The 15,566-nt window shown below is 39.8% G+C and overlaps 1 protein-coding gene across 1 annotated transcript in view; it reads left to right on the plus strand.

Moving 5' to 3' along the window:
- Positions 1-15,566, plus strand: part of DNAH5 (dynein axonemal heavy chain 5) — a gene marked incomplete at its 5' end in the record, with an annotated part of 237,371 nt that overhangs the window by 194,306 nt on the left and 27,499 nt on the right. Inside the window, 6 exons of the mRNA XM_081288458.1 lie at positions 708-953; positions 2,207-2,426; positions 3,758-3,963; positions 4,568-4,771; positions 6,586-6,801; positions 9,587-9,799. Of these exons, the coding sequence (XP_081144584.1) occupies positions 708-953; positions 2,207-2,426; positions 3,758-3,963; positions 4,568-4,771; positions 6,586-6,801; positions 9,587-9,799 (1,305 nt within the window). The remainder of the gene's footprint in view (positions 1-707; positions 954-2,206; positions 2,427-3,757; positions 3,964-4,567; positions 4,772-6,585; positions 6,802-9,586; positions 9,800-15,566) is intronic.

The raw sequence follows: 15,566 nt of genomic DNA on the forward strand, positions 1-15,566 counted from the left end.
ATCACAATACTATTTGTTGAAAAATAAGCAGCGTTTTTTACGTTGTTTGAAAAAGGACTATATTGTTATTGGAGATATTTTTATGGCAGATTATGAAGCGGATGAAGTCTGTTAATGTCATATTGTGAACATGGGTTTCATTGGAGGCAAAATTAATAAAAGGGATGAACCAAAACTGAATGATGAAAAGAAATATGATTGAATAAATCTTTTCATGCATTCAGTACCCAATACATTTCATGAATAAATCTAATTCATGCATTCAGTGCCCAATACATTTCATTCAATACATGGTCATTCAATACTTATCTATTTGATATGTATCTATTAGATACTAGACATTATGCTATTTATTTGATTATTTAAATACATACATATTTGTCTTATAGAATCTGAAATAATAAAGTATCCTAATATTTTTATTTCTTATGTATAGCAAGAAGCAATCTGTGTATTTTAATGGGCTCTGGACTAAGAGGCATTCAACTTGGGTTCTGATCTTTTAACAGATTTTGTTTGGCAAGTGACACAACCTCTCTGCCTATAGAATGGGAATATGAACAGCAAGCAAACAAGAAAAAGAAGTCTCTGCCCTATTTCCCTGGCAGGGTTACTATGGACATCTTTGAGATACTTTGAAAGTTACACTGCGTTGTGTACAGAAAGGAGTTGAAGCAATTCTTGTTGACTTTGTACTGTTTTGGCAGGCCCGCAAGTACATCATGGAGTCCATGGGTGAAAACTATGCCGAAGGAGTTATCTTGGACTTGGAAAAGACATGGGAGGAATCTGACCCACGGACGCCACTCATCTGTCTCCTCTCTATGGGCTCAGATCCTACAGAGTCCATCATTGCCTTGGGGAAGAGATTGAAAATAGAAACCCGTTTTGTGTCCATGGGCCAGGGCCAGGAGGTCCACGCACGAAAGCTCTTGCAGCAGACCATGGCAAATGTAAGACCAAATATCCCGTTTAAAAAAAATTCTCAAGATTATGATGTGGGCATTGCAGATGATTTTCTACATATTCCATAGGTTAGATAATGAGGAAAAGATATTTCATTATCCCGAAGTTTGCCTGAATTGTTTTATACAAAGAATCTTCTTATACTCATAGTATAATTTATTCAAAAGATATGGCCTATTGTTTTCTAAGTCTTATGTTGTGAGTGGTCTGATTTCCAGGGAAGATCCTTCCATATTTTAGAGGGTATGTGTCTGGCTGGTGGTATTCCAAGAGCACAAGGGGGAAAGGTAGGGAGCAGGTCTTGACATTCAGGAGGAAAACTTTCTTTCACCTGTTTTCAGCGTGGTTATTAGACCTTCATGTGCTGATTTCTCCAGTCCAGAACCTGTTTTGCCTTCTAAATACTATAAGTGTCTCATCTTTCATTGACTTTCAATCTTCCTCTTTCAGCCCTTCTTGCCAAACTTCCAAGAGTACCCTCTGCCACCTGCTCTTGGGGGTTTGGGGAGTTATGTGACACAAATCAGCTTACACATCAGCTTTCCCCAAATACCAGATTAGGATTCAGCTTTCTTGAGCCTGTTTTCTTTTCTTTTCTTTTTTTTTTAAAGAGAGAGTGAGAGAGGAGAGAGAGAGAGAGCGAGAGAGAATTTTTTTTAATATTTATTTTTTAGTTCTTGGCGGACACAACATCTTTGTTGGTATGTGGTGCTGAGGATAGAACCCGGGCCGCACGCATGCCAGGCGAACGTGCTACCACTTGAGCCACATCCCCAGCCCTCTTGAGCCTGTTTTAAACAGTATTGAGATTATTCTCTTACTGTCTTTGTCCTTAGGAGTTCAGACTTTAAAAAGTGTCCCTTCATTATAGGGTTAATGGGATTTGTAAGGGAGCTGAGTTAGGTGGATGTTTTCAGTCTTTTCTTGGAAGTCCTAGATCTTTTTCTGTTTTACCTTGGTTACTGTGTGACTGTTACTTGGGTCATCACTGTGATTGGCGTGGTAGTATACCATAAAATGCATATGGCGACACCACCAAAGCATATCTCAGTTAAATGTTACTGTATTCTCCATATGACCTGGATTAACTTAAAGTGGTTCTTGTGCTTCTTTAGCAGATTTTAGTTATTTAACTTCTAAGTTAAATTATTTTTTAATTTTTTTTCAAAAATATTTTTTTAAAAAAATTTATGGGTGGAACACAAAATAACCTAGTTTCCATTTATTGTTCTTGATTTAGGGAGGATGGGCGCTTTTACAGAACTGTCACTTGGGACTTGATTTCCTGGATGAACTCATGGACATAATTACAGAAACTGAGACAGTGCACGGCGCTTTTCGCCTGTGGATGACCACTGAGGTTCACAAGCAGTTTCCCATTACACTCCTTCAGATGTCCATTAAATTTGCCAACGAGCCTCCACAAGGCCTCCGGGCAGGACTCAAGAGAACATATGGTGGTGAGTTGAGGAAGACTTCGGATCTATAGGTTGTTTTATTTTTTATTTTTTGTACATAAAAATAAAAATAAAATTATTTCTATGAAGGAATTATAAAAGCAGAATTAGCAAATAATACTTTTATTTAATTTGCTGGAGAGCAATGATCCCCTCACATCATGCTCCATGGGAAATAGGCTCTGCTGTGACCAAGCCAAGTTCACGGTTTCCCCCTTGATTTTCCTGCCATTGCTCCATGTCAGCCTATTGCTGTTCTCCACCCAGACACTGCCTTTTATGTAAACACACAGAATCAACAATTTGGCTGCTTATGGCCTTTGTGCTCCATATCTAAAGTAGTGCAGTAGCCTTTTCCAGGAGGAGTCTGAATTGAAAGGATGGCCTGTCTCCATCCATTAGGGTTGCCTGTCACAACATCAGCCAAGTTGAAAGACAGTGGTGACAAACAGACAAGACGGCCTCCAGTCCTGCAGGGAACTGAGGTTGTCTGCTTCTCTGCTTTGTAGTATCGGGTCTGGAATTCGTGGTCATGAAAAGAGCAGGAAACCTGGAGTCAGGAGTCTTGATTCTGTGTTTCCTGAAGACAGCTGCTTTTCTTGAGTGCTAGTTGCTCAACTAATCTGAGCGTCAATTTTCTCAAATGTAAAAGAGGGACGAGAAGGTCTATCCAGGAAGACTGGAATGAATTGTAGCTAAATGAATGTGTTTAATCATTATGTTATAGTTTGAAAAATCTGCACAGGCTTTTTTTGGGGGAGGTTGCTAATAAGAGTCAAATTCCTTTGACAAGGTAATATGGGGATAAAATAGAGGTGGAAGGGTAATGGCAGTAAAAAAATTAATATGCAACTTTGTATATAATATAATATAATATAATATAATATAATAATGATTTAGGGAATGTACCTAGGTTGCTGTGGGCTTCTAAATACATTATTTTAATTAATATTGAAGTATTAAGTGTATATGATCTGACTATATGCCCCAATAATAATGATACAATAATTATTAGTAGCAGTTATAATGGTAATAATAGCATTTATTTTAGTTGTTATTATCCTTCTATTCCTATTTTATTCTCACACTATTTTGCTAGATTGGCAGGAGCTTGACTCACGTTAACAACCCTGCCCCCTAGTATTTTTGCAGATTCTTCACAGAGGAATGGTCCCTGGACACTAAAAACTTAACTTATAATTGTCATATGTATGTAATAAAAATTCAAAATAAATGCAGTTTAGTATCAGGAGTTTGTAAAAATGACTACTTATGAAAGAGAAAATAAAGGCATTAGAGAGAGGATTCACATTTTCACCTGTCTGACCACACAGGTGTGAGCCAAGACCTGCTGGATGTGAGCGCGGGGGCGCAGTGGAAGCCCATGCTGTACGCGGTGGCCTTCCTGCACTCCACGGTCCAGGAGAGGCGCAAGTTTGGTTCCCTGGGGTGGAATATTCCCTATGAATTTAACCAGGCGGACTTCAATGCCACTGTGCAGTTCATCCAGAACCACTTAGACGACATGGATATCAAAAAGGTACTGCTGTGCTTGTTGTCCCTCGACACAGGGACTCTGGGTGAGGGTGGTCAGGCTCATGTGACTGCCTCGCTTGGGAAGCCACGTGTGAGTCATCATGATGTCACAGCAACTTGTCAAACCCACTTTTTAACGTCAGGGGGAAAAAATGGAGGAATTTGATTCTCATTTCATTTCTCAAAGTCAAGTTGACGTCCTATGTCCACAGCCTGTTGCAGGGGTGGAGGGTGGAGTTAGGGGAAGGGGATTGATTTTAAATCCTAAAAATTAAAAATGAGAATCTAGAATGCTTTGGAAATGTGTGCTTTTTAAGGAACTGCATCAGTATTCTCTCAAGAAGTAAACAATTTTCATATTAATATTAAAGCATGAAAATATATTAATGCCTCAAGAGGGTATTTCAAATCAAAAAGGCAAGCTCAAGTAACCCCTCCTGTCTGCCTGTTTAGTCTGCTTTCTGCTCTCTGTCTTCACTTCCTGATGGCGGATGACTGACTGGAATGAAGCACTTTGATGACAATGACCATGTGGATGTCACTTGGCAGGGGAAACAAGGATGAGACAAGAGTCAGTTCTGTATAATTATTCTGGTTTATTTTCCCAGGGCGTCTCCTGGACCACTGTCCGCTACATGATAGGAGAGATTCAATATGGAGGCAGAGTCACTGATGACTATGATAAGAGATTGTTGAACACCTTTGCAAAGGTTTGGTTCAGTGAAAACATGTTTGGACCAGATTTCAGCTTTTACCAAGGATATAATATTCCGAAATGCAGCACCGTGGATAACTATCTTCAATATATCCAGGTTGGTCAACCACAGAGTTTTTTTTTTTTTTTATCTTGTTGAGATTTATTTACATGATTTGTACAGATTTTAAAACAAACTTTAATGGAGATATATATAAATAAAAGCTTTTGCTATAAATGCTTTCTTTATATTTTTATGTTTGCTTGATTAAATGTTTATGTGCGGTCTGAGTGTGTTTTCTGTGAATTCTTTAGCCACTTCTCTTCTCTTTTAATCCCTTGGTGAGTTTCCTTTGGAGAGATGATGGATTGGGCAGATGTTGACCTATACCAGTCACCTGGGGCTCCCTGCCGGTGAGACTTTCAGATACCACAGCTGTAGGGCAAGGGCAGTTTGTAGACTCAGCCTGTTCTGTTTTCCAACTCGCTTGACTGGTCCTGTGACATTCATTCCTTAATCTTGGCCTAATAGGTGTATATGGTACAACATCCAGAAACCTGCTTTGTATAGGTGCTTCCTTTAAGCCAGGGCTCCTTAACTTTAGCCCTATGACATGTGGGGGTGCGTTATTCTCTGTCACAGGGGACTATCTTGGCATTGTAGCATGGCTGGCATGCAGCATCCCTGGCTTTTACCCACTAGATACCAGCAGCACCCTCCTACCTACTGTAAGAACCAGAAAACCTCTTCAGGTATTGCCACATGACCCCCAATGGGCAAAACTTTCCCATTTACAAGGAGTACTGACCTTATAAGGTAGATTTTTGTCAGTAAATTTGGAAGGGGGGCATAGGGCAAAAATCTTATTTTCAAGGTAGCTATACTTTCTGTCTCTATACCTGAGTTCATTAGATCATGATTTAGCAGTCTCTTTGGCCTCTAGGATTTATCTCAGAGTAACAAGCCAAAGCACAACAGCCCCAAAGGGCTAAATTTATCAGTGTATTTACAGCTTTTTTTGATATATTAATGTAATGAGTTCATCATATATTACCACCTCTACACTTTTATTAATTCAAATCAACAAATATATTTGTCTTGCTGTACCGTATGTGTCTTTAAATCATTAGCAGTGTATAGGAAAAGTGCCTGTGAAGGTGTAAATTCAGGGATGCCTGTACACATTCTTTTTATATATACCTCATTTCAGAATGAAATTGAGGTAGCTCATAAGAAGATATTATGAAAAAATGAACAAAATACAGAATAAGGGAGGAAAAGTATGAACAAGACTAATAAAGTTAACAATAAGATTCATACCTAAAAATATATATAAAATTATAAGTAAATTTCCTTTCCCTCAAAGGTCGAGGGAGTTGGCTGCCTGATTGTTCTGCTTTGGCAGTTTCTCACTCTGTATCTCTTTGTTTTTCTGTCTCTGCTCTTCTCTTAATACTTCTCTTTTTCTAGTCTCCTTCTTTCTCCCCAGGAGAGTGCGACTCCTGTGGTCTTATTCGGCATGCTTGCTAAAGTTCTCATTTCCTGGTCTCTTATAAACATCATAGCCACTAATTATACAACATTTATTTAAACTGGCTTGAATTAGATTTGACTATCAGAAGACAAAATACCAACCCACAGCTCCTTCTCTATCTCACATATTACATAATGAGGCAGTATCTCCACTTAAGTTTTGCCAGAGGTACCGACCTTAATGAACCATGAGTCTCTTTTGGTTTTCAATGTTAAGATTTTACAAAGCATCTCTTGATTCTTTTCTTGAAAAATAATTGAGGTTGTAATCTACCTGACATAGATAAGGCATATTTAAATGCTTCTCCTAGTAGAAGCATTTTTATTTCCTAACATGTTACAATTCAGCTGGTGCTTACATAGGCAGTCTGTGCTCATCTGGCGTGTTCACTGTTCAGAGCTTGCCGGCCTATGACAGCCCCGAGGTGTTTGGGCTGCACCCCAATGCCGACATCACCTATCAGAGCAAGCTGGCCAAGGACGTGCTGGACACCATCCTGAGCATCCAGCCCAAGGACAGCTCTGGTGGAGGGGACGAGACCCGGGAGACTGTGGTGGCACGGCTGGCTGATGATATGCTGGAGAAGCTGCCTCCAGACTACAGCCCATTTGAAGTGAGTTGACAAAATCCTGACAGAATGTCCGCTGAGGGTGTGTCTGGTTGGTTGGAGAGTGATGAAGAAGGAAAGAGGGCAAAAGATCTAATAATTTCTCATGCAGACTTAAAGAGGAATGAAATTGTGGCATTGGCAGGTAAATGAATGGAGCTGGAGAATATCATGCTGAGTGAAATAAGCCAAACCCCAAAGAATAAAGGCCAAATGTTTTCTCTGATAAGGAGATGCTGAGCCATAATGGCGGGGGTAGGAAGAATGAAGGAACTTTGGATTGTGCAGAAGGGAGTGAGGGGAGGGGAGGGGATGTGGGGATGAGAAGGACTGTGGACGTTATTTTCCTATGTACACGTCTGGTTACATTACTGGCGTGACTCTGCATCGTGTTCAGCCAGAGCAAGGAGAAGTTGTGCTTCATTTGTGTACAGTGTGTCAAAATGCATTCCACATTGGGGCTGGGGTTGTGGCTCCGTGGTAGAGCACTTGCCTAGCACGTGCAAGGCCCTGGGTTCGATCCTCATCACCACATAAAAATAAATAAATAAATAAAATAAAGGCATTGTGTCCAACTACAATAAAAAATAAATATTTAAAAAAATGCATTACACTGTTATATGTAACTAATCAGGGCAATTTAAAAAAATATTTTATGAATATACAACCAGTGTAACTCCACATCATAAACAACCGCAAGAAAGGGAAGCTATACTCCATGTATGTATGATATGTCAAAATACATTCTACTGTCATGTATAAATAAAAAGAACAAACAAAAAATTAAAAACAAGCTTCCAAAAGAACCAGAGAAAGAAGTTTTTGAATGTATGGATGTAATCATTTCAAAATATAGATAATAAATAAATAGATGACAATGTTAACATTTATTTCTAAATTCTGCGTGCTTGCTGATGATTTGGGATAGCTTTTCTAGCACCTTTCCCTGTTATACTTCATAATGTCATTTGTTAAGAGGAAATCAATTTATTATTAAGGTACCAAGTGACTATATACGTGGTATAGTTAAAGATACCCCTTAAAATTCAGGCCTTTGTCATTTCAAGGAGTCTATATGTACAATATTACCTCTCTGCAACTTCTTCATCTCACTAGTTTTGAAAGTAGATATTTTAAAATATGTAAATAGCTTCAAAGAAGATTTATAATTATGAAAGTTAGTTCTTTGGACGCTTTAATGGATTTGTGGAAAGATTTACTCTGATAGAATTTTGTTTTAGATTCTTTGATAAACCCCGCAGTAAGTGGCTTACTTACCATGGAAGAAATGACCTGGAGTAACCACATCATACTTTTGACTCAGAGTCAACATGGTAATTTTTTTTGTATATCATTCTTTTTCATCTGTTTTTTTTAAAAAACATTTTCTTAGTTGTCAATGGACTTTATTTATTTATATGTGGTGCTGAGAATTGAACCCAGTGTGTCACACATGCTAGGCAAGTGCTCTACCACTGATCCACAACCCCATCCCTCCATCTAATTTTTGAAGTAATCCTGCAGTGTTCTATGTCTTCAGCATCCTACAGTTTTCTGCTAAGCTGGAGATTTTGGATGCTTGTGATATAGGCTGAACTCAGAGACCTGTTGTCAAGGAGATAATTTCCCTGGATGAATCTCTGATCAGTGGCTTGGAGAAAATCAATACCATTATCAGCTTTCATAAGTACTTTTTATTATAGGATCAGGAAAGAAGTCATTCACATCTACCAGACTTTGAAATATTTATGAGGAAATTAAAACATCTACAGATAGAATAACAATTACGTAATACATGGCGAGTAAATTTAGAAGAGTCTTCCTCCTCTTGCTGATTTTTTCAGTGCCATTTTGGGATAAAGCAGTTCAGCCTATCTGCTGTGCAGAAGATCCTCAAGACTTGTAGAACAGAAATGAAAGAATGGATGGAAGCTTCATGGAAGAAGCAGAAAGTCTTAAAAATGAAAGTCTAGTTTTGAGGGGACAGCCAACAGAATGATTGTGTGCATGTGCAAGTCCACCTCTACCACCACCACCACATCCACCAAATCCATCTCCATCCACCACAACCACCTCCATCTCTACCACCACCACCACCATATCCACCTCTATCACCACCATCAAATCCACTTCCACACACCGCCACCACATCCATCTCTACCACTATCACTACCACCACCACCAGTACAACATCTACCTCTAATACCGCCATCACCACCAACACTTCCATGTCTACCTCTACTACCACAAAATCACCTCTACCACCATCACTACCACCACCATATCCACCTCTATCACCACCATCAAATCCACTTCCACACACCGCCACCACATCCACCTCTACCACTATCACTACTACCACCACCAGTACAACATCTACCTCTAATACCACCATCACTACCAACACTTCCATGTCTACCTCTACTACCACAAAATCACCTCTACCACCATCACTACCACCACCATATCTATGTGTCCATGGTTGTGTTCAGATTGACAGTAAATGAACTTGTGTCAGTAAGTGCATTTGCTGTCTAGGAGATCTCATGGTTATGGTGATGTCTTTTACATTTTCTTTGAATTAATGACTGTCTGCTCTTCCCTACATGCTATGAAAATTCAAGCTGGTCATCTAAGAGATGTTTTCTTTCCCATTTCTTCCTCTCCCCACCATCTACAAAATAAAACTTTAGTACTTATGGGATTGTAAAAATTTGGCCAGGGTACCAGCTCCATAAAATCTTAGTAATTGACTTATTTTTAATAAGTGCTTTGAATGTCTCTATGGCAGGTGAAAGAGAGGCTGCAGAAGATGGGGCCATTCCAGCCGATGAACATTTTCCTCCATCAGGAGATAGACAGAATGCAGAGGGTGCTCAGCCTTGTCCGCAGCACCCTGACTGAGCTAAAACTTGCTATTGATGGCACCATCATCATGAGCGAAAATCTGCGAGATGCCTTGGATTGCATGTTTGATGCCAGAATTCCTGCTCGTTGGAAAAAAGTATGTCTAACTCTGCTCTTATTCTGCCCAGTCACTCATTAATTCTCATGTGAAAAACACCTATGAAAAATTTACTTACGTTGGTTCTTTTGCTTAGGGACTAATCATCTTAGAACCCTAAATATTAAAAGATTGCAGGTAGGGAAGAAAATTATTTAGCATATCTACATACCAGGTGCTTTAGTAAACAACGTACATACACTATTTCATTTAAATTTTGCATTTTATTGTCCTCACTTTACAGTTGAGGAACATGCAGTGGGGAAAGGCTAAGTCTTTCCCCAGATCACACTTCTAAGAAGTACAAGAATCAGAATTCAAACCCAAGCTCTTAGACTCCAAAGTCCAAGATGTTAAGTTTTGTAGAGAGAAATGTGTGAATATTAAAAACCATGCCAAAAAGAAAAAAAAATACTTTCCCTGCTGTGCCTATAAATACAGTGTATAGTGTGTCTATCTCAAAGTAAAAAGACAATAATTCAACAGCATGCTTACTGACCACCTGTTGGCAATTGTGCTGAAGACAGATGTGGTTTTGAAGAACAATTTTCCACTTGGAAAGTACAGTGAACTCCTGAGTGTCTTTGTAAGGAGGAAGCTGAGTGTGCTTTAGGAGAGAACATTTGAGGGGCTGGAGCCTAAATGCCATCCTTTTCTTGTGCCGTATTTAAGTCTCTCTCTCTTTCTCTGTTATGTGTGCATGCCCATTTCAAGAGAACATGCAAGTGAAATTTCTAAGGTTAATAATGATTGAGAAAATACATGGGAAAAGAGTAGGCGGTGTTACAGTGTTCTATCCCATACTTCCTGGGAAAATGGATCTGGAGCACTGAATCCTTGGAGTGTGATCCTTGCTATCATTTGGGGTGGCCCCACTCCCACAGCATGAGCCCAGCAAGTGCTGACCAGGCAGCTCCCTGGCCCAGTGTCTCCTCTCCCAAGAGTTTTAATTCTACTCCACTTCCCTTAATGTGTATGCTGCACCAACCTAAAAGTCAAAAGACCAAGTAGTGATGTGGCAGGATTCTCCTCTTTGCAGCCTCAAGTTGCCAAGTTCAGGGAAGCCTGGCACACAGTGGTGTTTCCTCCAGCCGGGATCTGCTGTCTGGGAGCAAGTTGGCAAGGGATGGCAAGTTGGCAAGGTGGTTTCTTGTTGGCCAGTCAGGCCTGTGTCTCAGACTGGGTTCAGCAGAAATGTATTTTCTCACAGTGCGGGAAGCTGTGGTCTAAGATCCAGGTGTCGGTGGGGCCATGCTCCCTTCAGAAGTTCTTGAGCAAATATGTCTCTGCTTCATCCTACCTTTGGGTGGCCCCAGGAATTCCTTGGCTTGGGCAGCCGTAGTCCCTTCATCTCTACGTGGCATTCTCCCCCTGTATATTTACATCATCTTTCCTTGGATTATTTCTGCATTTCTGTCTGTGTCCAAATTCCCCTTTTTTTTTTTCATAAGGATAGTGGTCACATGGGATCAGGGCCTGCACCAGTAATTTCATTTAAACTTGATTACCTCTGCAATGACTCTATCTCCAAAGAAGGTCACTGTCTTAGGTACTGGGAGTTAGGATTTAAATATATATTTTTTGAGGAACAGAGCAACCCACAACAGATGGAGTGGTAGCTAGATTATGGAGCTATTTGCACTGGGGGAGATTATAATGAAGCATGAAGAGAAGACAAAATGGGAGAAAATGTATTGATGGGAGGCAAGTGATGGAACCAGAGTCAGAGACCATGTTTAGGTTGCGTAGCTGTTCTTGAATAAGTAAATTAGATATGGAGACTGTGGTGGGAGAGTCAAAACTGGAGTTGGAAATCTTGGAGGTGGCCTATGTTGGGTTATTTTAGGGGACTAATAAAATAGCTCATTTATTCACCTGGATTCCAAAAGAAGAGGAAGACAGGGAGCAAGGAAAACTGCAGAACATTCTGTCAGAGAGCTGTATTGGAGAATATGGATTATATCTACTTTAAGGTGAACTGCCTTAAATGGAACTTAGAAAGATTTACCGACCAGCAACACTGCACTGGGCAATGTCTCATGAACAGACCTCCCTATGAAGCTAGGAGCAGAGCAAAACGCATGCTCTCTGCCGACATCTTAGTCCTAAAAGAAAAAGAGGAAGAGCATGGCTTCCTCATATGTACCTCTTTCCTCCTGCTGCGGTGGCTTTCCAACCACCTGCAGCTTCACAGCCAAGGCCTTGACACACATTTTATTTTATTTTATTTTTTTTATTGGTTGTTCACAACATTACAAAGCTCTTGACATATCATATTTCATACATTAGATTGAAGTGGGTTATGAACTCCCAATTTTACCCCAAATGCAGATTGCAGAATCACGTCGGTTATACATCCACAATTTTACATAATGCCCTATTAGTAATTGTTGTATTCTGCTACCTTTCCTATCCTCTACTATCCTCCCTCCCCTCCCCTCCCATCTTCTCTCTCTACCCCATCTACTGCAATTCATTTCTCTCCTTGTTTATTTTCCCATTCCCCTCACAACCTCTTATATGTAATTTTGTATAGCAATGAGGGTCTCCCTTCATTTCCATGCAATTTCCCTTTTCTCTCCCTTTCCCTCCCATCTCATGTTTCTGTTTAATGTTAATCTTTTCTTCCTGGTCTTCCTCCCTGCTCTGTTCATAGTTGCTCTCATTATATCAAAGAAGACATTTGGTATTTGTTTTTTAGGGATTGACTAGCTTCACTAAGCATAATCTGTTCTAGTGCCATCCATTTCCCTGCAAATTCCATGGTTTTGTCATTTTTTAGTGCTGCATAATATTCCATGGTGTATAAATGCCACATTTTTTTTTTTATCCATTCATCTATTGAAGGGCATCTGGGTTGGTTCCATAGTCTAGCTATTGTGAATTGTGCTATGAACATCCATGTGGCAGTATCCCTGTAGCATGCTCTTTTAAGGTCTTCAGGGAATAGTCCAAGAAGGGCAATAGCAGGGTCAAATGGTGGTTCCATTCCCAGCTTTCCCAGGAATCTCCATACTGCTTTCCAAATTGGCCTCACCATTTTGCAGTCCCACCAGCAATGTACAAGTGTACCCTTTTCCCCACATCCTTGCCAGCACTTGTTGTTGTTTGGCTTCATAGTGGCTGCCAATCTTACTGGAGTGAGATGGTATCTTAGGGTGGTTTTGATTTGCATTTCTCTGACTGCTAGAGATGGAGAGCATTTTTTCATGTACTTGTTGATTGATTGTATATCCTCCTCTGAGAAGTGTCTGTTCAGGTCCTTGGCCCATTTGTTGCTTGGGTTATTTGTTATCTTATTGTCTAATTTTTTGAGTTCTTTGTATACTCTGGATATTAGGGCTCTATCTGAAGTGTGAGGAGTAAAAATTTGTTCCCATGATGTAGGCTCCCTATTTACCTCTCTTATTGTTTCTCTTGCTGAGAAAAAACTTTTTAGTTTAAGTAAGTCCCATTTGTTGATTCTTGTTATTAACTCTTGTGCTATGGGTGTCCTATTGAGGAATTTGGAGCCCGACTCCACAACATGTAGATCGTAGCCAACTTTTTCCTTCTATCAGACGCAGAGTCTCTGATTTGATATCAAGCTCCTTGATCCATTTTGAGTTAATTTTTGTGCATGGCGAGAGAAAGGGATTCAGTTTCATTTTGTTGCATATGGATTTCCAGTTTTCCCAACACCATTTGTTGAAGATGCTATCCTTCCTCCATTGCATGCTTTTAGCCCCTTTATCAAATATAAGATAGTTGTAACTTTGTGGATTAGTCTCTGTGTCCTCTATTCTATACCATTGGTCCACCTGCCTGTTTTGGTACCAGTACCATGCTGATTTTGTCACTATTGCTCTGTAATATAGTTTGAAATCTGGTATCGCTATACCGCCTGATTCACACTTCCTGCTTAGAATTGCTTTTGCTATTCTGGGTCTTTTATTTTTCCATATGAATTTCATGATTGCTTTATCTATTTCTACAAGAAATGCCGTTGGGATTTTGATTGGCATTGCATTAAACCTATAGAGAACTTTTGGTAATATCGCCATCTTGATAATGTTAGTTCTGCCTATCCATGAACAGGGTATATTTTTCCATCTTTTAAGATCTTCTTCTACTTCTCTCTTTAGGGTTCTGTAGTTTTCATTGTATAAATCTTTCACCTCTTTTGTTAGGTTGATTCCCAAGTATTTTATTTTTTTTGAGGATATTGTGAATGGAGTGTTTTTCCTCATTTCCGTTTCAGAAGTTTTGTCGCTGATATACAGAAATGCCTTTGATTTATGCGTGTTGATTTTATATCCTGCCACTTTGCTGAATTCATTTATTAGTTCTAGTAGTTTCTTTGTAGACCCTTTTGGGTCTTCTAGGTATAGAATCATGTCATCTGCAAATAGTGATAATTTAAGTTCTTCTTTTCCTATTTTTATGCCTTTAATTTCTTTTGTCTGTCTAATTGCTCTGGCTAATATTTCAAGGACTAAATTAAATAGAAGTGGTGAGAGAGGGCATCCCTGTCTTGTTCCAGATTTTAGAGGGAATGCCTTCAACTTTTGTCCATTCAGAATGATGCTAGCCTGAGGCTTAGCATAGATAGCCTTTACAATGTCAAGGTAAGTTCCTGTTATCCCTAGTATTTCTAATGTTTTGAACATAAAGGGATGCTGTACTTTGTCAAATCCTTTCTCTGCGTCTATTGAGATGATCATATGGTTCTTATCTTTAAGTTTATTGATGTGGTGAATAACATTTATTGATTTCCGTATATTGAACCATCCTTGCATCCCAGGGATGAATCCTTACTTGATCATGGTGCACAATTTTTTTGATGTGTTTTTGTATTCGATTCGCCAGAATTTTATTGAGGATTTTTGCATCTAGGTTCATTAGAGATATTGGTCTGTAGTTTTCTTTCTTTGAGGTATCTGGTTTCGGAATCAGGGTGATGTTGGCCTCATAGAATGAATTTGGCAGAGCTCCCTCTTTTTCTATTTCCTGAAATAACTTGAAAAGTATTGGTTTTAATTCTTCTTTAAAGGTTTTGTAAAACTCCGCTGTATACCCATCCGGTCCTGGGCTTTTCTTGGTTGGTAGTCTTTTGATGGCTTCTTCAATTTCATCCATTGATATTGGTCTGTTCAAATTGTGTTGACACACATTTTATTTATTTTTTTTCATTTCTTTTTTTTATTGGTTGTTCAAAACATTACAAAGCTCTTGACATATCATATTTCATACACAATTGACACACATTTTAGAAGCTGATGTTACAGCAGCTCTCCACTTCATTATGCCCCTCATTAAGTCCAGTGGGTCCTTGGCTCCACATAGTGGCTCTGGGACCTATCTGGTGGAGGTCTCACCATCAGAGAGCATGGTACCGGGAGCACATGGCCTCTGAAGTCAGACAGCAGAGGGAAGAACGACTGACAAGGATTGCTGGGTCTGAACTTCCTGTGTCAATGAGGGACCCATGCCACTTCAGTCAGCATCTATGGATCTGAACTAGAGCCATGGACCAAACCTAACTGCATGGGAGACTGGGAGGGGTAGGGAGTGCATGGGATGCTGATGACCACAGTCTGCCTCTGAAACACCCACAACCCTGCCCATTTCTTGACTTCCTTGGCCTGGGGATGTGGAGGAGGTAGAGCTAATTGGAGGGTTACATAAAGGGAGTTATCTCCCCATAGAAGAAAATACAGGAGCGGAGGAAACATACTCCTCCCAGTGGGGCAGTGTTGATGACAAGTGTGGATGTGGGAGTGGGGAA

This window comes from Spermophilus citellus (assembly GCF_964194105.1).
Source record: "Spermophilus citellus genome assembly, chromosome: 1".
Taxonomy (NCBI): domain Eukaryota; kingdom Metazoa; phylum Chordata; class Mammalia; order Rodentia; family Sciuridae; genus Spermophilus; species Spermophilus citellus.